This window comes from Nesoenas mayeri (assembly GCF_963082525.1).
Source record: "Nesoenas mayeri genome assembly, chromosome: 8".
NCBI lineage: Eukaryota > Metazoa > Chordata > Aves > Columbiformes > Columbidae > Nesoenas > Nesoenas mayeri.
Genome location: NC_137554.1, coordinates 12,885,584 through 12,910,644, shown reverse-complemented (window position 1 = coordinate 12,910,644; position 25,061 = coordinate 12,885,584). Strand labels below are relative to the sequence as shown.

Sequence of the window (25,061 nt, the reverse complement as noted above, 5' to 3'; positions counted from 1 at the left end):
AAAATTATACACATGGCAATCACTGTATGCTATCTGATACAGACGCTTTAGAGTGGAAAAAGTTTGGCACACACTGAACCCATGGAATGGTAAATTTCTGTTCACATTTCTATTTGAAACACGCACATTGCGCTGATATGCAAAAGGAAATCTGACATTTTTACCTTTAAAAATACAGGGCACCATGGTATATAGATGAAAAATTTAAAAGATCAGCTCAGTCAGACCCTTAATTACTGTTCAAGTCAACCAGGAGACAGTAACATCAATGAATTTGGATGCCTGAGTTGTAAAAACATGTTGATTCACATGTTTCATGTACGAATAGATCTGATTCTGCGAGCAGTTCAGATTGGGTGATCACTGTGATATCTGGAGTGTAACGTAAGTCATATCTTGGGTGTATTTCTGATAAAACAGATAAGAACCTCATGCATTTAATTTAACGTAGTGAAGACTAATGCAAGCCCCCTATGTTATACCATGACCTTTTAAAAGCTGATAGCTATTTATTGATTTGAAAGCTAACTCAAAGAACAGACATCAGGTCACAAAGTAGCACAGTATCAATAAATCTACAGTAGTTGTACTGCAGAAGTGACAGAAAAATGCTTCAAATTGAACAGTGACAGCTTTTACCAATGTAATGCTTCAGGATCATAGAGTTACTCTTAAAGCGGTTTTGTGTAGAAGTTTTAATCCTACTTTGAGCGGAAAAAACCCCACAGCAATCAAAGTAGTATGAAAAAACACTATTGAAGTGCCCAAACTGTTTTTACATTCATTTGAACCCATGTCTCTGAAAAGGTGAAATATTCTGGCCTGGGATATGTATGGTCTGCAAATCTAATGTTAAAAAATCTGTTACTTTAACCCATGAGGATACTGTATGATTAGTAGAAAATCTTTAGCAGACACAAAAAAAAATGAAAGATGAAACTGCAGCAAGAGAGCATGGCAAACCTGAGAGATCTATTAGTGCATAATCTGCTTGAAAACTAAAAAGATAGAAAGAGAGAGCTAACGAACTACAATAAAAGTTATGTCTTCAAAGCAGTAAGTTATAACAGGGTGGGAAATGTTTAATATGCACATTTGCCTGCAAAAGGGTCACTATCTTTCTGAAAATAAAGAGCCGGTATTTTTCACAGCATCAGATTTATGATAAAAAGCCATAAATTGTATTTTTTTTTAATATTATGCTTTTCCCACCCTGGCAGAGAATAAACATGAATTTAGAAGCACAGTAGAAGTGAAAAACAAAGAAGAGGAGAGATAGAAAGCAGCAGAGAAAGACAGAAAAGGTGAATACAGAGCTACAGAAGTGTTTATTGAGCATGCTACAGAGGTAAGCAGAGTACACACAAAATGAAATTAAACAACCGTCAAACCTCCCAACTTTGTTAGAAAATTAATTTTTAATTGTGCCACTTTCAAACTATACTGAATTTTACAATTCTAAAGATGTAAAAACTCAACTAATAGAAAATATACATGACCATTTGTTTTCTACATAGATAACAGAATCTATGAATCTTGAAACTAAGTACATCAATTTCAAAAAGTATTGGTCATTTTAACAGAATCAAGGTAACAGTTCAGAGTGACAGAACTGCTTTCAAATTAACTGGATCTGTAGATTCTGAGACATGTTTATAGTAAAGTCAGATCAATTTCTAAATACAAAATATTTTGAAGAGATTTATTAAAACTCAATATTACAATGCAAGGTAAATTAAGACTAAAGGCACATAAACTTTGGTCCCACCTGGTTGTCAGTTTTAGAAAACTGCCACAAAATTTCCTGCAAGCATTTGCAGCAAACTTTCTTCGTCACTGAAAGATACATGCACCATGTCCTGAACTAGCTTGACCAGTCTGTACATGCTCAGAAATCCACAACCATATTCCATATCTTAATTACAAACTAAAGATGGCAATATATATTGAAATGCACATAAGTCATGTCAACTTCAAAAACATCTACGAAAAATATTCAGCCACAAACAAGACATTACTTAGTGCTGACATTTATATGATACATCCCACAAGAGTGTGTACAAAAAGGTTAAGATTCCACATTGCTTTTCACATGGGGCTCAAAGTCACAGAAGTCACTTTCTGTCCTTTAAGAAATTAATATTCTGTACCTTGTTAATTTTAACTAATGCCTACATTCATAATTGAATCTAGACCAGAATCTTGAAATACAAAAGGCCTCTTTAAAAAAGAGCACAAAGCAAAAAGTAGCAGAAATCAAATAATGTGATTTTATTCTTTCAGCATAATGCATCTTATCCAATTAAAAAGAAAAATAAGTGGCAAGCCAGCAGATGAAGGAATCTATCAAGCAGGAGAAACAAAAGCTTAACCTTTTTACACACCCCTGCCTAAACATATTTAAATTATCATGTAACAATGTGCCCCAGACAACCAAATTTGCTTTTTACTAGTTACGCAACTCCAGCAGTACTAGTTTTCCTTTTTAAGGCACGTACATCAACTAAGTTGAAAAACTCTGGTATTAACTTTAAATCTTTTAAACAAAATGATGGTTTATCTAAACAACAGTTGAACAACAGCAGTTAGTATCACTGCTTAACTTTTTTTTTTTATTTTTAAAACAACCAAGGAATGATAATAGCATGAAAAAAAAAATAAAACCCAACAGAACACAAACTCTGGTCCCCACTTTCCTGAACAGTCAATAGGTGACAACACCAAACAATGCAATACATCCTCGCTTTCAATCGGTCTTTTTAAATAGTTGACTTAGAGAAAGAAACTCTCAGATGGTGATTTTCTCCAAGATTGTAATTGTGAAGATCAATCAAAGCCTGAATAGCTTCTTCTACTGTTGACATCTGAAGAAGTGCCATCTTGTGATCTCTTCTGAAACAAAATAATGGCATTAGGGACTTGAACACTACAGGGGTTCTCCTACTATTTGCTATTCTCTATGTACTTTTCCTTAAGACATGCTGCAAAAACACACTTTAGCAGTCTTTTGTTAAAGCTATGTACAGGAAAGTTACTTACTGAAAAAATTTAAATGCTTTCACAGTGCCTCCAGTGTTAGCAAACAATGTGCGTAGATCCTCTTCTGCTACTGATGGTCTACAGACAGAAAGCAAACAAGCATAGTAAGAAGTTATTAATTGCGTTGCGATTCCCATTAATACTACTGGCTTACAGACAGCCAACACTTACGGAATATTGGACAGATGAAGTGTTGCAGAAGGAGGAAAGATATTTTGAAAGTTTTTTGAGCCAGGCTTCTTGAAGCGATGAAGAGGTGAATTTCCAAAATCTTTAGTCAGCCCTTGGTCATCCAGTCCCTCTCGAGGTAGTTGTACTGTCTGATGTTTAGAAAGAGTAACCCGAATAATCTTTCCATACATTTTTTGTCCATTAAGGTGGCTCATGGCTGAAAAAGACAACAGGTTTACTCAATTCAGCATTACTTCTCAATAGCTTGTGGGATATCACACATAACCCTGGCAAACAAGAAAAAAACCCCAAGTAAATCAAAGGGTCAGTGTCCTAAAAGACTGGAATCAAGAGCTAGGTCTGCAGAATCTGCATGAATATTTATTTATTTAAAGGCCATCACACGTGATTCAGTCGCTGAATTTGTTTAGGATATTGTGCAGACCTTCTGGAATAGAAATGGATGCCGTAAGACTTTGGATTTTGTGGGTAACCAAGATACAAGACAAACTGACAAATGTAAACATGCTTAGTTCACCTGATTTTACAGAACATAACGTCAAGTACCTAGACTAAGGGGAATATAAACAGAAAACTGATCTTACCCAGCTGTGACTGGTTTCCATCAGCCATCTGTATAAGAGCACTGTCTTTCTTATTGTATAAAATCTTCACACGCTGCACATCACCATAAACACCTTTTCAAAGTCAAAGGTAACCCAAAAGAAAAAGTTCATTTTAAAGCCAGTCACCTAAGTAATATATTTTGACATATTAATGGAACATTCAGACAGCAACAAGATCACTCACTCAAACTCAACACTCTCACAAATGAATAAAGGAGATAAAGATTTTGAATAGTGAATTTTGAAAAGAATAATTTCTGATAAACCCTCAAAGCTATGTGAATGATATTAAATTAAAGACCATGCAAAAATATATTAGCATGCATTAAAAGAAAATTTGTGTCTATGGAGAGTTTTAAACAGCAAAAGAAAAATAGCAAAAGATTTACTATTCGACTTTAAGCCAAAGTGCTAGCTACAAATAAGAATTAAGGTGAAACAAATAAACAACAACAAAAAAAAACCACAACAAAAAAAACCAAACCAAAATCAAATAAATAATAAAAGTATAGTGCTAACAATAACATACCGAAGAGGGTAAACAGACTTTGGGGCGTAACCATCTTTAGAAGGAGAGAAGAGCAAGCAGCGTAAGACAAGAAGAGAGAAGAGTCGAGGAAGAGCGGAGATGAACAGATCATCCATAACGAAGGGTGGTTCCCGCAGAATGGTGAGGTGGTCATGGATCATGGTTTCAAGGCGGTTAATTGGGGCAAGTTGGTCCGAGGAACATTTTGTTCAAGCACAGAAGCATGAACATAAGGAATGAAGACAGGGAATGTGGACAAAGACGAGAAGGGTAAGACAGGGAAGGGCACGGGAATTTGGATCAAGACAAGGAAAGGGAAGTTGAACACATGGGGAAAAGGATGAAATGGGGAAGGGAATACAGCAATGCAGAAGAAAAAATAAGGAAGTGGGGAACAAAAAAAAAATAAAATATAGGTCAGTACATAGGAAATGCAGGAATTTGGTCAGAAAATGGTTGGTTTATGTACTGTACAAGAAAAACTGAGTAAAATGTAGTCACCCAAGACAAATATGGGTAAAGTACATTCATATCAAGAGTAAACTACAGCATTTCATCTCAACATGAAAATAAATTAAAAAAGCATGCAATAGAAATTTTAAACTTTGAACTTTAACTGCGTAAGCATGGCTGGTTATGAAATGCAGGCAAAAAATCTTTCAAAATGGCACTCTGATCTAAAACATTTTAACATGCAAGACTGTGGATGACAAAATAGTACCAGATGATAAAAAAAAGCTTCATGATCTACAGCGACAGAGGCCAGTTAAAAATGGAACAGCTAGACTGATACAAACTTCCCACATTTCATACCAGCTTTCACAGCCATCAAAATAAGTGTACAGGACAGTAAAAATGCAAAACTAAATAAACCCCTCCAGATTTCAGAGTTAGCAAGAAAGATACAGTTAGGGTGAAAATGCTTTGGCATATTTTTTTAATTATTATTTTTTAAAGACAAATGAGTAACTGCAAAGAAAAAAATTACTAAGAGAGACTGGAAGAGTGCCTCGTCAAGATCTTTGGGAGAACCTTCAAAGAAAAATGTGTTAGAGTAGTTTACATAAATTAAGACCTTAAAACATGAGATACAAGCATGAAATGAAACAGCAAACAATTAGAAGAAACAAAACAGAAATTCTAGTTTATGTGATTATAATTGCAAAAGAAAGCATAGTTGGTATTTTGTAAAAATAAAGCTTTCAATTCAAATGTCAAACATGCAGTAGTTACCACATTTTTCTTAGAAAAAATAGGTAGCCGACTATCAAAGGACATTTAAAGTTGTTAGCTACCTGGGAAAACAAAAGTATTTAACAATAATGGCTTTAAGATTAACTTTGGGGGATTTTTTTAAAAAACACAACAACAACAAAAAACCAGCAAAAATACTTTGAGCTTAAAATACAAATGTAAGAGGCCAAATGCAAAGAAATTATAAAATACTGACAAATGAAATGGGACTAAAGAGGAAAAAAAAGTAAAATTGTTTCACTGACCTCTTCATTTAAATTGCTGACCAGAAGGACTGTGTTGCCACCAGCCGAAACTCCAGGCATTCCCACCCGGCCGGCAGCAGCGGCTGCAGCTGCAGCTGCAGCATTTGGAATAGCCAAAGGACTCAGTGCTCCTGGAACAGCTGCAACAGGAAGCCCTAATTTTAAAATAAAGCATATTTTACGAAACACACACAAGTCGTTTAAAAACGTACCTATATCAGTAAAAGTGGTGCATACAACACTCTACAAAGCAGACCATTCCACTGTTAAAGTGATCCAAAGGGTTGTGAAATGGGTTGCTACGTTAAAACACCAAAGGGAAATGGGGAAACTTTTTTGATTCAGATCAAGTCTTCAAAGGAGTGATGAGGTGTAAACCATGTTTCCTTTCCAAATAAACATTCTTGTGCATCAAAATTTTTCCCACCGTACTCCAAAATGTGTCTAGTTTATCAAAACAGTTTAAACGCTAATTGTGCTCTCTGCATCACTACACCCCTCTTGTCCACCCCCCTTTGAGAGGCATTCCTGTCTGCAACCTGACGCTTCCGACTAAACACACACCTGAGCTGGGGATGTGAACAGGCACTATATACACTTTATGTAGGAAGAGCTTTATCCTATTTGATCAAAATTTTATTTGCACATTTTAACAGAGTACAGTAAAAGGACACTAACATAGCAAAATGTATATAAATGTATATAAAAACAAGGAAATAATTTCGGTGTTTTATTTTCCTTTACTGCAATTGAGTTTGCAGATTTCAGTATTTTTACAAAATCTCTAATGTGTATACGATCGTGCTAACACAACTTTTGACCAACCTGCCAAGTAGACAGTCTAAATATAACCTTTACACTATGCATCTCAGACTACTTCCCTTCCCACATGAAGTTTTATTTTAAAGAAAGTCATAAGAGAAGATGCTTCCGTTTCAGTCAGTGCCCAAATATTAGACAGATAATACTAAATGTAATTAACCCTTAATAAAAAAAAAAAAGAAAAAATCAGATTTACTGTCAAAAAGGAACACACAGGAGGACAGAAAGGGGCAGTGAGCAAGGTTGCTTTTTTAAAAAATTATATTTAATTTAATTAAAAAAAGATTTTTAGCTCCACTCCACCTCTTTATTTATTTTTTGTTGCACAAATCTGTGAAAAATGACTAATTAAAAAAAAAGGGAGGAGGGAGAGATTTTGCTGGGCTGGACAAATGATGCCTCAAAGGCTACAGGACATCATCCATCACTACTTTGCAATAGTGTTTAACAGTATCACTGATCAAGCATTGAAAAATATTTCCTGGTAATTTCCTATCAGAGCATATACAGAATTAAAAACAGTAAGTATTCTAAGAAAGGAAATTAAAGATATGGAATGCTTGACAAGAAAAGTTTAAAAGATTTAAAATGTTAGTATTCAGGGGTCAAACCAGAGGAACAGAATGTTCTGAGTAGTGACAATTCTAGTCATCTCTCATGATGGGATGAGGGATAATCTACTTGAATCAAAAGGCAACAAATATGTTCTTTTTATTCCACTATATGTTGTATTTGTGGGACTGACTGTAATACAAAAACAGAAGGAAACCCCCTGTCTTGTCTTCCTCTCTCCCATCCTGCAAAAACACTTAATAGATTTGAGAATGTGTTACGTGGTCTACGGAAACAACAGGCACTTACATTAAAGAGGCAATAAAGTAACACCCAATATGCTTGATCATGTAAGACAAGCAGCAGCTACCAGGGGCAACGGAAGCACTGCCCCTGGGGCGCTGCTGCGTGGTCCCTGTCATGGGGCTGCACTGGGCCTGCAGGGACCGCAGGGACACGGGCTGTCACAGCGAGGATGTGGAAATAGAGGCACTGCTGCTAGTCGAAGCATAGCATTTCGTTTCTCAAAATCCATTTTGTGTGAAAGTGTAATACCATACACTTATGTATATTAATAGCATAATAATACATGTTTTGCTCTTGGGTTAAAACTGAAGAATGTAGCTTTACTGTCATGAAAAAACAATTAATAAAAGATGCAGTTAAAGAAAGTATCCCTGTGGAAGAAGTAGAGAAGTTTATTCCCAAAAATCAGACTCTAATACACAGGGAAACTTGTGAATATAAAATCAAACTCCTCAAACAACTTAAACACCCCCCAGCTATGTTCTAAAAAAAAAAAAAAAAAAAATGTTTTAGAAATGTACTTTTGAGTCCTTTTATTGTATATGCTGAATGTCACATTTATTTACACTCAGCTACTGCAGAGGTCACACAGACAGAAATGTGAAGAATGACAGTCCAGTGTGACAGATGTTCACCTGAAGGGAAACTACTTATTTTATACTAGGTCAACAGCAATCATTTCAGTATTAGAAAATGCCAAGATAGTAAAGCATTTCAAATCTTCTAATGTGTCTAAGCACCTTTTTGTAGCCTTAGAAGCTTTAAGCCAGTCCAGCACTTTAGGAATAAAGGAATTTAAAGATGACTAGTGAAGTTTTTACAGCTCTTTCCATAGTTGGGCAGAGCATAGCTGAGTAATTCATACTTTTAAAGAGCAAAATTCTTCACAGCATCAAACTCTCTACAGGACATTCTTTGGTTCCACTGAAGTAGTTAAAAACAAAGATTAATTCAACACTATTCATATAGAAATATTTTCAATTATTATCCTTTGAAACAGACTAAATTAATAAGAATCTTAAGAAGTGGAAAGTGCTAATAAAGCAAGCCAGGGATGACAGCAAGGGATAAAGCTGTGGGCGCCCTAACCACAACAACATATTTATACTTGTAATATTAAACAAATATCTAAAGTGGAGTTATATATTATTACATATTAGTATTTGCAATTATAAGCAGTTCTTATATAAAATATTTTGGCTTCTGAAGTTCAGTATAATATAGTTGCTGTTTATTCCAAGGTTTTTTTCTGTAATATCTCCTGTAATTTTTTTATTGTGGGGAGAACATGTATAACTTTTCCTGTGTGAGATGAAAAAAAAAACCAAACCAAACCAAACCAACAAAAAAAAAAAAAACAACTACCATCTGCTTCTGATAATACCATTGAAATCAACCCATTCTGTCCATTAGTGATTTTTTTATTCTTTCAAAAGGATAACAAGACTCATTGAAAAGATGTCCAATTTACAGTCTCAAATATTTCTGATAACTTGGTTTCATCACAGCAGAGGATGCAGCAGACAAATGAACAATGATGCATGCAGCCTAGGATCAGCTATGTGACTGATACGTTTCTAACTGCTTACATAGCACATGCAGACCTCATTTCTTTAAAGGTCATCCAAATTACAAACCCACAGAAAACACAATGCTTGTTCTGTAGGTCTCTACTGCACTGATCTGACATTTTGATTTAAACAAATAAAAAATGTTAATAAATAAAAATAAGAACAAGTTGTATTGTGATCACTGGTTACTATGCAACATACTGTTCAAGATTTGAGGACAACATGATCAACTGGTATTAGAAAGCTTTGTAACCAGCTTTATCTTAGCTTCCAACAATTACAGATAACAGGTTTTTCTTTTTCCGGATATTAATGAAAACATACAAATAATATACACCTTTTTTCCTAGCCTTTTTAGGTCCTTCTCCTCAATGAAGTTTAAACACAGCATGTCACATTACTTATTCCCCTTCAAAGTATCATTCTGTATGACTTCTGAAATGCAAATTACTAATGCCATTTTAATAAGAGACGAATTAAAGCTATACTAAAAGTATATGATGAACTTATCTATGAAAACCACAGGCAGCAGTAGTTGTTTTAATGCAGGTATACACAACTGCGACCGAGAACTGGATTTAGTTCCTAGTCCTGATATGAACTTTCTTATTTACATTACTTATATTTTGTGTCTTTTGCACAGTAAGCAGCCTCGAATGAGAACCCTGTTCTTCCATATTCAAACAAGCATCATTCCCATTTTGACCACTATCCAAATGGCTAAGGCACTAACAGTACTATGGCGCCTTTTTGTAAAGTTTTTCAGCTGTAGAGCTCAAATTCTGTTAAAAAAACCCCACCAAACAAGGCAACTTGGAGAAAAAACAAACACCAGAACCCAAACAAAAAAAATGAAACAAAACAAAAAACTCCAAACCAAACAAAAACCACAAAAACATCAACTAGCAATAAAAAGAGATCACTGTATAATCATACCCACCTGGCAGACGATGCAGACTTACAGTTTACCAAGCTCACTCAACTGGCTATGAGCAGAGTTAGAAAAAGCACCCAGCTCCCTTAAATCTTTCAATACAATGAATCATTTTACAGAAGAAAACAACAACTTTGGCATATAATCTTCACTACTCATCATAATAAACACGACTGACTCTGAAAGTGTTACACAGCTGCAATGCAAGTAGCTCATGTTGTGCACCTTTTATTTTCTTGCTGTTTGGAAAAACAATGCATTTTAAAGAGGTCCATCCAGACAGTGACTATTAAAATATTTAATTAGCTAATAACTGCCATCTTCATAATTTTACTAGCAAAAACCTTTAATATGCACAGAAGAATGAGTCTAATTAAAATCAAAAGGTTAGAAAATTTATGTAGTTTTGTAAAACTACAGAAGTGTCTAAGTGACCTTCAAGCCCAAACCACTAGAATATAAAGTCAGCTAAAGTGACTTGGATAACTACAACAAGTATAGTAATCACAATTGCTAGACATATCCAAAGTGCCGCAATGACGCAAATGATACCGCTATGCCAAGCAAATTAAACCTGTTAATTTGATGCGTACTGTAAGCATTCTATACACAGAAGGATGTTAGTAAGCCTGAGACAGGAAATCAGAATTCAGGAAAATGTTAAATTAAAGTTACATTGGTAAAACTGCAGTTGGCACTCTCTCCTCTCCTAAATCCCTGCCCTACAAAACCTAACATGACAACAGAGGCCCCTCTTTGCTACTTGAACTCTGCCTTAAAGTTGGCCCACCCTGTACAAAAAACAAAGGATGAAATTCATGTTGTTCTTAAGTTCTCTTTAGTAGAATATGGGTAATGATGAAAGAAAAAATAATAAGAGCAAGGACTAAGTGGGAAGAACAATGATCACAACATAATAAGCCAGGTTTTATAAAAGTCATGAGATTGTAACTGAGTACTATTAAATTTTAAGAAGTAGGAAGTGAAATTCATGCAATGAATTGTGATAAATTAAAAAAAATCCCACCAAAACAAAACACAAAACAAACAAATTTCTCCTGAAGCATGCAGAACATGCTGAATTCATTATTTTACTAACAGTCAGTAGATGTATTTATCTGTACCTATCTCAGAGCATTTCACCTACTTCTTCAGATTAACTTGAAAGCTGGCAGGATATTAGATATTAGAACTAATGTACCAGGGCACAAGTGCAACTACAGATTTTTTTTTCCTGTTATTTACAGAAACTATAAAGTAGTACCTTTTTTTTTCTTTTAAGCAAAGAACACAATCTTTCCTTATTAAAGGAAACCAATAAAATGTTTTCATGATCTGATATTACAATTAAACAACAGCATAAGTGACATATGTAAATCATGTTAAGTCTCACGTGAGAGGGTGGACAAGGTGGGCAAGAGCAGCTGAGAAGAACACATCAAAGAGGGAAGGACAGATTTGAAAATTAAAGAACAACTAACTTGACTTTTCCTTATATGTTGTATATTTCTCATTTTGTCATACATTCTCTCATTCATTTATGCAGGACTTCTAAAGACAATTGTGCTACTACAATTCAGATCACAATATAGACCGAATCCTGACTGGAACTTTGGATACTACTGCAATTTCAGATCTTTAGTTTTTAGAAGGATTAATAAACATTTTTATCAAGTGACTTTGCAATACAAAAGAGCAATGTCAGAATCATACCTAGAAGAGAAGTCTCCTTTGCAAATGCTGCAGCGATAGCTGGGTCCAGAGCTGGCTGCCCATCACCAGATGGAAGGTCAGGACGAGTGTAGTCCCTGCTTTTATCGTTGTTGTACTTGACGTTCAAATTCACCAATTTGGAAAAATCAATCCGTAGGGTACAGCAAGCATTATAAATATTTTGACCATCTAGGGCCTGGAAAAGGAAATTAGTTAACTTAAAAATTACACAATACAGGTTGGTTGCACAACATTTTTTTCTTTAAAAATAAACAAGGTCAGCATATATATATTTATCCATCTTGCTATCTAGCTTAAAAACAATTAAGATTAAAATGCATGAACCTCTCTTAATATGATTCCAGGAAGCTCGATGTTTACTTCTCTTACCTAGAAACCATTTATGCAAAGTGGCAAGAGACATTTTAATTCAGTCAAACTTAAAAGTTAATCTGTTGAATATAGTTAATTAACCTGTATTCCATAGTACACCTTTAAATCAGACAATGCCAAATAAGTTGCTCAAGAAAAAAAAACCCACAAAAAACCAACCAAACAAAAACAACAAAAAGCCCACTATTTAAAAAAAAAAAAAAAAAAAATCACAAAAAAAAAAAATCACACAAATACTCTTTTACAGGGAAAGCCGACCTGAGGAAAAAGAAATTAAAAATCTAGACTTAAATAGTGTGTTAGATAGCTATCTGGTAAAGCACAATATTTACATTATTCCTGCACGTTTTTTTTTCTGCCCTGAAAGGTCATAGGCGGCAGAATCGAAAGAAAAGCAACTTTATCTGGTAACGTAATGTTACTAACACTTCAGAAAAATGTTATTTTCACAATTATTTCGTGCTTCTGAAAAGATGTCTATTAACAGTTTAATTCACAGAAATTCTTGACATCACTTAGAACTCTCTGAAAATAAACTCTAAAAAGGTCTAATTACATGTTCTGTCCATCTTCCTTATATACCATGCAAACAGCTACACCTGGATTTTATTCCATTTACCTTTTGGGTATACCTTTCTTTCACTTGAAGCACAAACACCCAAGTATGAGATGTTAAAAAAAAAAGAAACTTTAATAAATGCATTCTATTATTAAGAAATGCTAGCAAGTGAAGATACAGCTCACCTTAAAAATTAATCCATTCAATCAAGTAATTATGTTAAATAAAAACCTACCTTATATATACACAGCTGGGGGGAGAGGAGGGAGGAAATCACACTTTCAAATACAAAAATCAGGTTTTTTTTGTTTCTCTTGATTAACGCTGGACTGAAATGTATCAGCTTCCTTGGTTACATATGCAGTGCACTTTCCAACACATTCAAGTTCTGGGAGGACTTACTATTTTGAGCCAAGCACTGCACGAAGCTGGTGTGCCTGCTGGCTATGGAAGCAACATCGCTATTTTCAGACAGTGATGCATCTGGAAACTGAACATCCTGCAGACACCCCCTGCTAGGTCTGGGCCAGCAAGGCTGTCCCTTCCTGCAAAATCTATTATCACAGCTGACATCTCCAGGGCTCATGAAATCACTTAAAAGAATTACCACCATTAGCAGTCAATGCACAAGAATAACTCAGTATTTTTAGAACTTCCAAGTAATGGGAAAATAAAATAAAAAAATATAGAAACCTGACAATCTAGGCATTGTCTCAACAAATACTTTAACAATTAAAAAGAAACTCATGTGCTTGAAACTCAGCTTAAACAATGCCTCATACGATATTGGCAAAGCCAAATCTCCTGGCTGAGGATTAACCCTGTATTGTTGAGGTGGTGGTGGGTGTCATCATTACAGAATACAGCATTTGCTAGCTTTTTTATACACAGTGGTAAAGCAGTATCCAAAATGTCTAATGTTGGTATTTGAGAAAAGAATCCCACTTGAATACATAAATCTAAGAAAAGTATACACTGAGAATCAGTCATCACTTTTAGAAGTCTTCTTACCTCCTAAAATCCACTAAGATACAGAATAAAGATAGGTTCAGTTTATGCAGCCAGAGCTTACTTGTTGTCCAAGACAATGCTATTGCCAGCAAGGAAATACCCAAATAGCACTATGTGTTAACTTTGTCCAAATGATACAACTATGACACAAAGCTTCAAGTCTTTAAAACACAGTCAAGATTCACCTTATACCCCTCTGTGGAACTTGCAGGCACACTGATTTACAGCTGGCATAAGGCTGTTGATTAAAAGTTTTCAAAAGTAGCAAATCAAAATATAGCCAGTGTTTGTACTTTCCACAGTAGTCAATGTTTAAATGGAGCCACATAAGCAACTAAAACATATACTGAAACAGCAAAAACTCCTCTTTCTGACAAATTCCAAGTGACCAACAGTACATTAAAAAAAATACTGCATAAGAGAAATCCCTTGTAGCTGGGACACTGAGAGTATGAAAGAACATGTTGAACCAGAAAGGCAGAAGATGCACTCCTAATGAGCACCAACAAAAAAGAACAAGAAAAAAAAAAAAAAAAGAGTTGAACAACCAGTATTTTCTCCTACTGCTGACATAATCAACCACACACAAGCTTTTCTGCAAAAGGACAGTAAGAATTTCTACCTAGTCAACATGGATTCATGACACTAGGATGTCTCATTTCTCAATGTGATTGTGGATGCTGAGAGAATTAATAACAGCAGCAAAGGTGATCTCAGATGGCAAAAGTACTCTGCAGAGCTACAAAATGAATGGCAGATGCAGCTCTCTGATGCAGCTTCACACAGGTTAAAGAGTCAGACTGGTAGGCTCTGAAGTGGAGGAAGAACATTGCTAGAATCATTTCTTCTCTCAGGCCTTCTGCACCTGAATGAAGAGCTTTCTGATGTCATGGATAGAATTCACTACTCTTTTTACTTTTAGGGTTCAAGACATCTGAAAAACCTTGTGAAAGAAGAGTCCCTTGAAAAGTGCTATATTCATAAAAACTATGCTTTGATGAGCTTCTCCTAAGGCCTGTATAGACCATGAATCTGTGGAATGAAACTCCCATACAGAAGACGGTCAAGGTATCCTCTAAAAATCAGGAAGAGATATGCCACTTAAAATATTCTTTAGCTAATTCACATATGTTACCTAGAACACAGACAAGAACACAGTTTGGGAGCCACAAATGTGACTTTTTGATATTCTTGTTTCCTGCTCAGAAATAGAGTCCAGAGATTTAGCTAGCAGGTATTTCTAGTGGCACATGGCTTCATGCCACAACAATTAGTGTATCTGCCCCTCTCTTTTTCAAGCACTGCAGACTCCTAAAATGATGATACAGGACAGGAAATGGAACTCTTGCAGGATGAGGACAGCTTGAAAGCGTTTACTAAGGTCCGATGAAGAAAAAAAAAAAAAATCAAATTAGAGTGGAAAGAAAAAAGTGGCAGAGAGGAGCAACAAAACTACGGCCTTCTCTCCAAACTCATAAGGAGAAAAAAAAGACAAAGAAATTTAGTCCCTACTCTCTCTCTTCCCAAAGCACACCGAGCAAGAGAAATGATAAACAAGATTTTTAGATGAGTCTAACAGTTTAAGGCATTAAGAAGCAATCCTTACAAAACATACTCCAGCTCAAATAAGTACCTCAAAGTAACTGAAGGTCATACGGTAAATATCTCTTGGGAGAGATGTATCCCAAGTGCACCCTGCAGGTATGCATTTGAATGAAATTAATTTCTTCTGAGACTAATGTCTTGGATACGAGAAATTTCTGTGGCTAAAAACTGTATGTATAACACATCCCATTCTCAAAAAGTATTTTTTGTTTGCTTTTTTATGTGCAGCTCCTTGACTGAAGGACCAGTTACATATCTTATTATTTTCTACAAAATTGGAAAATGCAGGAGACAAACACTGCTGCTGCACATCCTGGGCTTTCTGATTCAACGGCTACAATCTAGCACTCTTCTGTTTATGTCAACACTACTTACCATTTCCAAGCACAAACTGTGCTCTTTAGCATTCAAGATGCCCGAAAATCCTTAATGCAACAATCATGGATAATTGCCCCAAAGCTACATATCTTATGTGGAGATGTCCTTGCTTTCCATTCTGGTAACAACTACCTGAAGTTCCTATTACAGATTTTAGGGCAATGAAGCCTAGCAGATATCTTTTGCAGACTACCAGTGCAGAGTCACCCTGAATCCATCCGTCAAAACAACTGGAAGGAAGACATCTTGATTGTAGAGTCAAACCTAAAGAGAATCTCTGTAAACGTACTCTGAAGCACCTACAGGCCATGCAAGGAGTAACTGGCCAACTAGAACAGAAACTCTCAAACTAGACTTGTGATATTTTTAATGCATGTTGGGTCAAGATGACTGTCCTGTGCTATGTATGAGTCTCAGTTCATCCTCCATAGATGAGGCATTAATTACTGTCAATACTCAAGACTGGACATGAGTACTTTTAGTGCATTTACACAAAGACAACTCCGGATTAGCCAGCTGTTTGGACAGAAACACTGGCACTATGATCTTTCTATGATATACCAGATTACTGCTACTCAAATACTTAAGCTTGCTGCTTATGCTGAGGGTACCGATCATTTACTATGAAAATGAGCTGCTTTTGATGCTTAGAATATCTCTTTATGCATACAGACATCTCCAGGACATCACCTTCTGTTTCATTAGGAGAAGCCCAGTAGTTCAACATGCTCTACTGCTGAACATTCTCAGCACTTTCTCTAGTCCATGGCTAGACTGCCACCTTGCACAGAACCTGAAGTTGGTAGTCTTCACCTTTATTTGCCCATATAATGAAATATAATGATCCAATCTGAGGATGGTGATGAAACATGAATCAGTGTAGCCATAATCTGCTTTTACAGGAAATGAGTTTCTCACAAAGCAAGTGGCGCAGGAACGCAATTTTTCACTACTTGCTCATTCAAACAGCAAAAGTGGTCCCACGAGGCTAGAGACTTCATATTGTACATTCTTGTCAGTGTCGCTATTTTCTCAGAACATTCACATGAATAGCACCTCTCCTTGGTACCTACATCACTCAAGTTTTTCAAATTGCTCTTCAACTTCCTTAATAAGTCTTCAGTTTCTATTAAGGTCACATTCTGATTTCCTGTGAAGAGTGCCAGTGGAAAATTAAATTCCCCATTATCTTCTACAATAACAACTGATGGAAAACAAATTGAAAACTTCTTTATTCTTTTACCATGCTTATAATTTCAAACTCCATGCAACTGAAGTACAGCTACCCCATCATCTTGTTTCCACTGTGTTTCCAGACTTATTTAAGCTGGAGGGTTTTCTCCTACCACCTGAGTGTTCCTTTCCTTTAGGTATTTTTGTTTGGGTAGCACTTCATGTTTTGCCACAGTAGATCAACCATAAGAACTGTACTTATTTTACTATATTTAGCTTGGGAGGGTAGCAGGTAAACCAAACCTTTCTTCAAATTCAGCATTCTTCAATACTTGCAGTTGGTATTACTCTTAGCATTTTGTCTATTTATGTATAGTTCAGTTAAAATATGAAGCTACAAATCTAACACTGTTTCAGTTTGTCTCTAGGATGGCCTCCAAGATCACTCTGACAATGACTGTACATTCAAGAGTCACTGTTATTCAATGAAGTTTAGTCATTCACACATGAGCTACCACTACTGAATAGCTACCCTAACCAAAACATGCAAAACTGGATAAACAAAAATACACTTTTACAAAAAAAATTATGACCAATACAGTATCCCACATACAAGCACCAACTTGTCTGAAGTCAACAACAGCAAGAGATTCTTGAGGTTCTTTCCTACTTTTACATATCTCATCTTTCTGTTACTTTGTCACTTCTTTATATTCCTAGAATTACACTGATAATTTTCAAATCACTAGAGTCTATTTCATAGCTGCTATCTTTTCATTAAATCTTCTAATACATGTAAGTCTCAAAAAACAAGCCAAGATTTATCACTTGATGTCATATTTTCCTTAAAAAATGCACTTTGAAAGCAGTATTAGCACCTATTACTGAAAAATAACTTTCCAAACACAAATCAAGACGGAATTACAACATTCTGTAAACACATTACCATTCAACTGTCGATCAATATTTCAAATATGAATTAAATTACTGCAGTTTATTTCGGAAGAAATTATAGGCAAAAGATCTAGTTTCTGTATTACTATTTTAAACCTACTTAAAACCTGAAAGGTATATCCCTTTCAAGCAAATTTTTACGTATTAGTGACACATTTGCATCTCCCTCTACACTGAGACACAATCAAATATTTGATACTATTAATCTCTGAAAAGGATATTCCCAATTTAAATTATACACCCAATTGTACTCCCAAACTACATATATTTCCAGACTATTCCTGCTTTTCAGGAGTAGATTATCTTAAAGTAGATCATCATAAATCATGCTACAAATCCTTTTGTCTCTGGCTAACTTTATTTTTCTCAACAGCATGAAAACTTACACTCTGCTTTTTGAAAACATCTCTCATTTTTTATGATTCCCTGTCTTGACGACCTCACAGTTTTTTAATTAATACCCAGTATTTCATCTGGTGATGAGGATAAAAAAAATGACCATCCTCCGCCATTTAAGGAATGTCTTTATTTCAATATAGTCATCATTCTTTGCAACAGAAAACTAGGCCTGTTTTTTTTCTTTCCTCTAAGACGAATAAGAGATATTAATTGCCAACTTAGTCTGAGGTGAGAGCTTTTCACTTTTTCGCTGAAGTTCTCAGCTCTTCTGTCATCTATGGGCAATAAGCACTTTCTGTGCTGCCAAGCAACACTTAGCCAGCACATCAATTTTAATCAGCCTTCCACACACCCAGACTGCATGTGAAGGTTTGAAAATATAAATTCATTCTATTTATCTCCTGGAAAAAATAATAATAATATATAAAAAAAAATATCTAGCCTTACCCTTTGGTTCAACTTGCCTACTGCCAGAGATGTGAACATATCCCATTCAATTAATTCAAAACATCCGGACTAGATGACATGCTGTTGATCTTTGTCATAATTTATCCATAGGCTCTCTCCTGCTATAATGAATAAAACCAGTTACCTGATTTTCCCTCTCCCACCCAGGACAGGAAAGTTTCCTATAAAACAAAAGTAAGATCCTGCTCTCATCTGTCACTGCTGCAAAGATTCTTCATAGCCTGGTCCCAGGAGTAAGATTTGCTGCTTACAGTGAATTAATTATGCATCAACATTACATCATACATTTTTACTTCTGGTTGACATTTTCACTATTGGAGTCTTCCATGCTATTTCATCTCTGTGCAGTTTTATTAAAATACTTGTTCATAATTATAGATGCATACAATTCTTCACACATAGTATTCCTAAAGATACTATCTTTAAACACTGATTTTATGCAATGTAACAACATTATATAATAACTTCAAGTTATTTTTTGAATCCCCCAAATAATCAAAGTGGTGGAGAAGTATGACCCATTATTATGGTCAGTACTCTGTTATATTAACATTTTACGAATGTTTATAGTACGGGAAGGTCTTCGGCCACAAACAGAACTACACTTACCAGTTTAGCTTGTTGCGCATTTACTGGATCGCCATACTGCAGTAAAGCTTGAAACTGGTTATTCTTCGTGAATGTGATTATCTTCAATACAGCACCAAATTTAGAGAATATCTGCCAAAAACATTGTAAAGTTTTACACAAAAGTACCTCCCAATTATAACTTAAGTCAAAATGAAATCAGGCTTACCTGATGAAGAACATCCAGGGTTACTGGATAGTACATATTGTCAATAATTATTCTAAGTACTGGACTCTGAGCTGGAGTCACTGCACTCTCACTAACAGTGGTCCCACTAATGGGAGCATTTGTTGCCTGCACAGCCGTCACTGCCTGAAGAACAGCTTGGGCCCGCTTAAAAAAAGAAAGATAGAAGATGGATTTTTTTAAATGTTTCTCAAGAAGATGGCTAAAAATTAATTAGCAATATTAATATTGTTAACTCTGGAAACATAAAATAGTACACTTATTTAAAACTCAGACCTAAAGACATAACACAACAGAAGTGCAATGCAGTGCAAGTCTGTGAGAAGAGACAATAGAAATGAAAACATAAAATAATTCTTAAGTCACAGTAAGGAGGGGCTTCAAACAGCATTAATATCAATCTTCCTAGTAGCAAGCTTATTGTTCTACTAGTAAGGATAAAGAAAGTGAGGATCTTGCAGGTTTCAAGACTCTTTACAAACCTTTCCTTTCAAGGGAAAAAACAAAAATGAAACAAACCACAACCAACCAATCCAAGGCTACAGAAACCAGACATATTTATCCTGTTTTTCAAGAGATTGTATTACAGTTAACATTTCACTGACATTTTGATTATGTAAAAGGCTCTGATAGGAAGGGATCATTCTAAACACTTCCAAACTTCTCAGTTTTAACCCAATGAAACAATACACGAGACTGACAAGTGTCAGAAAGTCCTATCCACAGACTTGTAAAAAAATGGTGTCTGTTATCAAGTCTATTTCATAAAAAGAAAAGCAAAATCCTCTCCATGTGTGGGGATTTTTTGTTTTATTAAACACAAGCAGGGTTTTAGAAATTCAAAGGTGACCATATGATGACATCACAAGAACACACATCTATGTAACTACTTCCACTGCCAAAACTGACAGTATGAGAAAGATTAGATGTCTTTTTCTGAGAAAGAAAAAGTGCAGGAAAAAGGCTTTCCATTTAATGATTTCATTACAGTAGTCTTATGAAATGAAATGATACAAAACAGAGAGACAAGTGAGCATGCCAGGTAAAAATAATAACCATCATATCAATGCATACTGCATATTTTAAAGGTATTAGAGCTACTACACAATTTCATGTCTCACAACTTACATGATATTCCTCATACTGAAACGAATCAATGAGTAAGGAAAGTGGAGAAAAAAAAAAAGACCCAGTGAACACCAGTTGGGAAAACAAAATTTATCTCTATGTTTAACATTCATTACTGTAACTCTGTAAAAACATCTTTTGATAACAACACTTTTTTTTTTTTTCCCCTAATATATGAAATACTCAACTGTCAAGCTGGTCAGATATTTGGCTGAGTTGCATAATTACTTCCTACTACTTCTGTAAGCACAGATGCAGCACACATCAATTAAAACTCACTCCTTAAAGTCACTGGAAAAGTTTAAACTGTATAACCCAAAGAATCAAAAGTTGTGAAGTCAGTTTTAACATGTGACTCTTGTCAGCACTATCCATCCATGCTTACACATCATATTTCATTCCACTAAAGTGAATGTGAATACATGAAGGAACACAGGACTTAACGTTGGCAAATGAGGGTAAAAACTATAAAATTATGATGACAATATTTTGTCAAGTTAAAAATAACATGTAGTATCACATATAAATAGCCACTTTTGAAGACATTTGAGTAGTATGTAAAACTTTTTTCTTATTTTTGCAAAATTGAAATTAATTTTAAGATATCAGCTACATTATTCATAAAGTATAACATACATTTATTTCTAACGTTGCAGAAAGACTAAACCCATGCATTTCTGACAGGCTGATGATTAAAAAGAATTACAGTTACAGAGGTCATTCTATTCTCAATTCTTCTGGGTCTAGAGACTCTATGAAACAAGGTAAGAGATGTTTGTTTTAAATCTGAGTTTAAATGCTCCCCTCAGTGTTTTGATGTCTCACAGGAAACAGTTATAAAGCTGAGATGAAAACTTAAATGGTTCCTTTTGAATCTGTTTATTTAGAGCAAACTCATTCTGACTACATAACTAAAAACAATCTCAGAAGCTACTATTATTGAGAAATTCAGAAGAGCATAGCTTAATAGAGCTTTTCATACTTTCATTATTTCTAAAGGCCTCGCTGTTTAAAGTATCCCTTTGGATAAAGACTTTTTTTTTCTGTCTTCTTATTAAGATACTTGCTCCTTTCTCCAAATTTTTATCCTATATTTCCAGTTATACATACTAACATCCTGATTTCTTCATACCTTCCTGCTTGAACATCCAGAAAATTTCAAAATGAATTTGGCTGGATGAGAAAAGAAAGCTTTTAAATACAAACTAAAAATGTAAGTTTTGAGTATCAAGAAAAAAAAAAAAAGAAAAAGCAAACCACAAGCAATATCTGCACTATCTTTATTCTTCCTTACAGAAAAAAAGAACGTCCAACTGTTTGTGTTTTATAGAATGCCTCATGACACACTAGTTACAGAATACTTACTGTCAAGCACCTATTTCTATTATTCAGTTCTAAATTAAAGAAAACAAGATGTGAAAGACTGGGAATATCTTAAAATTGGGAACTAATGCATATGGTGCCATAAAAGCTTCTGAAAAGTCAGCACATCCTGTATGCTGAAAAGATGGGCACGTGAAGTACAAAACCAGTATCACTAAAGAAGCCAGAGAAGAGTGTAAGAGGACACTTCTTAAGGGAGTATGTCCATCTCTGTATGTGCAAACAGAATTCATCCTCTATTCTCTTTTTTTCAAAATTAAATAATAGAATCATAGAATAGTTTAGGTAGGAAGGGACTTTCAAAGGCCATCAAGTCCACCCCCCTGCCATGATCAAGAACATCTTCAGCTAGGTCAGGCTGCTCAGAGCCCCATCCAGCCTGACCTGGGATGTCTCCAGGGATGGGGCATCTACCACCTCTCTGGGCAACCTGGGCCAGTGTTTCACCACACTCATTGTAAAAAATTTAACCTCATGTCTAGCCTGAGTCTCCCCTCCTAAAACCATTACCCTTGTCCTATCGCTACAGGCCCTGCTAAAAAGTCCAATTTCATCTTTCTCATAGGCCCCTTTTAAATACTGAAAGACCCCAATAACCTCTCCCTGAAGCCTTCTCTTCTCCAGGCTGAACAACCCCAACTCTCTCAGCCTGTCCTCACTGGAGAGGTGTTCCATCTCTGATCATTTTTGTGGCTCTCCACGACCTTTTTCTTTATAACTGACATTTTTTTAGGAAAAAAAAAAAAATCTCCGTTTTTAAAAAAGTACCTTTAGCAGACAAACTAGCAAAAGAGTCGAAGGAACTACAATGTTTAGAAAGATTAACAGGAAAATCAATACTATATTTGATCTGAACCAAGATGCATTTCAACAGAAATTGTTTTTAAAGGTAACAGAAATAATTCTACTATTTAAATACTTTACATAAGACGGGACGCAAGTAACAGAAACTGTAACTTGGTACTTACACCGTCTTTTGTAACATCAAAAAGAAAACATAAAAAAATTAACCTTAAACTAATCATCTGACATGTGACAAGCTGATGTCTCCTTTCTCCCCCTATAATTTTGTATGAAGTGGTCACCACTTTACTTTCGGTAATTTTCCTGTTCTACGAAAATCAGATATGTGTCTATATTTATTGTGAAATAGGTTCTGCAGAGGCAAGAGCAAAACATTTTTTATTATCAAGAATATTTGTCTCTACAGCGATCATTACAGTATTCTTCTCCAGGAACAGCAAATCACATAAGCTGAGGTTACCAGTGCTACCAGAGCAATCATTTGAGGAACTGAAGCATAGGCATTGGCATTAGTCATTATCACCATGGAAATTCACATTGGCATTAGAATCTCAGGTGTCAGAATAATTAGAAAGCTTTTTCTCATCCTACGGTCTCTAAACCAAGATGAAAACTTATTTTATGAAAAAAAAAAAAAGTCAAAAGACACTTCAAAATATTTTTCTTTTTACGCTAAGGTAACATTAAGAAAATTCATTGTAATGGAAAGATCATACAGTGTCCTGGTTTTGGATGGGGTATAGTTAATTTTTGTTCACAGTAGCTGGTATGGGGCTGGTCTGGATTTGCGCTGGAAACAGTGCTGATAACACAGGGATGTTTCAGTTACCGCTGAGCAGTGCTTACACAGAGCCCAGGCCTTTTAAGCCTCTCGCACCACCCCACCAGGAGCAGGGTGGGGGTGCACAAGGACATGGGAGGGGACACAGCTGGGACAGGTGGCCCCAACTTACCAAAGGGCTATTCCATAACGTATGAAATCATGATCAGCCATAAAACTAGGGGGAAGGTTGGTGGGGAGGCCACTGCTCAGGGACTGGCTGGGTATCGGCCAGTTGGTGGTGAGCAATTGTTTTCATCTGCATCACTTTCTTGGGTTTTATTTCTCTATCTTACTTTCCTTTTCATTACAATATTATTACTACTATTACTATTATTTTATTTTAGTTATTAACCTGTTCTTATCTCATGGGTTTTCTCACTTTTACCCTTCCAATTCTCTTCCTCCACCCTGCTGGGGGGGGGCAGTGAGTAAGCAGCTGTGTGGTGCTCAGTTGCTGGGCGGGAGGAATTAAACCTTGACACACAGAAAGCAAGTCCCCTTCAACATCACAAAATGGAATGATCATAAGTACGACTACAATAGTGTTAGAATGTGGACAAAACCAAATGATTTAAACACATACCATGTGCCAAGAATACATGTCACAGCTCATTTTTTACCATCTGTATTTGTAATACTAAATAACAGTAAATATACCTGGTTAAGTGTGTTATCAGTCTTTAGTTCTTTATGATTGGAATACTGGATATAGATAAGTTGGTTACGAAGATGAGGTGTCACAGCAGAGTAGTAATTAACCATAGTGACAGCTGCTTCTTCTGTAGCAAGTTCCAAAAACGCCTGTAATTAAACAGTTAATTTTCAGTATTTATAAAGCAGATAATCTTCATATTAGCAGCATATAAAACACACTTAAAAGAGGTTTTAAAAAACACTTAAAGGGTTCAATAACACATTTTAACAAATACCAGTCCTCAGAAGATGTCATTCTCTACCTACCAACTTCAGTTGCTAAGCTATTTCATCTCCAAAAATTCATCTGTGCAGATGCAGGACTAAATATTTATCTTACAGGTAACTTTTTGCTTTATATAGCTGCCCACCATCCCCAGTTCCAAAAAACAAGTTACTAAAAGACAGTACAAGTTCATTAAAAAAATTAAAGGAACAAAGGCTTAATACTTATTGTTATATGATGTACTTCAACAATACTTTAACAGCATCTTTTGAAATGAGTACTAAAAAATGGAAAGCAACAAGTTACCTGATTTTTCCCTTTCAGCATCAGGATGTTGGTCACCTTACCAAAAGGTAAACCTAAAGCAATAACTTCTGTTTCTGTCACTTCTCCTGGCAATTTCCTGATATGAAGAACACGAGAAGGAGCCCCATCCATTTTATCATCACCTTTGAATTTCTTGTTGTCATTACCATTGGCTGAAAAAC

General features: G+C 35.4%; 1 protein-coding gene across 5 annotated transcripts in view; it reads right to left on the bottom strand.

Moving 5' to 3' along the window:
• Positions 1 to 1,399: 1,399 nt before the first annotated feature.
• The window catches only part of PTBP2 (polypyrimidine tract binding protein 2), a 51,663-nt gene continuing 28,001 nt past the window's right edge, over positions 1,400 to 25,061 (bottom strand). For 2 of the 5 annotated variants that reach the window (XM_080349184.1, XM_080349188.1), the window contains 11 exons: positions 24,880 to 25,052; positions 24,312 to 24,455; positions 19,499 to 19,663; positions 19,312 to 19,422; positions 11,763 to 11,958; positions 5,865 to 6,019; positions 4,366 to 4,399; positions 3,816 to 3,908; positions 3,211 to 3,427; positions 3,040 to 3,117; positions 1,400 to 2,892 (listed from right to left, as the gene is read on the bottom strand). In XM_080349184.1, coding sequence (XP_080205310.1) covers positions 2,760 to 2,892; positions 3,040 to 3,117; positions 3,211 to 3,427; positions 3,816 to 3,908; positions 4,366 to 4,399; positions 5,865 to 6,019; positions 11,763 to 11,958; positions 19,312 to 19,422; positions 19,499 to 19,663; positions 24,312 to 24,455; positions 24,880 to 25,052 — 1,499 coding nt within the window. In that variant the 3' untranslated portion in view covers positions 1,400 to 2,759. The remainder of the gene's footprint in view (positions 2,893 to 3,039; positions 3,118 to 3,210; positions 3,428 to 3,815; positions 3,909 to 4,365; positions 4,400 to 5,864; positions 6,020 to 11,762; positions 11,959 to 19,311; positions 19,423 to 19,498; positions 19,664 to 24,311; positions 24,456 to 24,879; positions 25,053 to 25,061) is intronic. The other 3 variants (XM_080349185.1, XM_080349186.1, XM_080349187.1) reach the window with 3 other exon arrangements.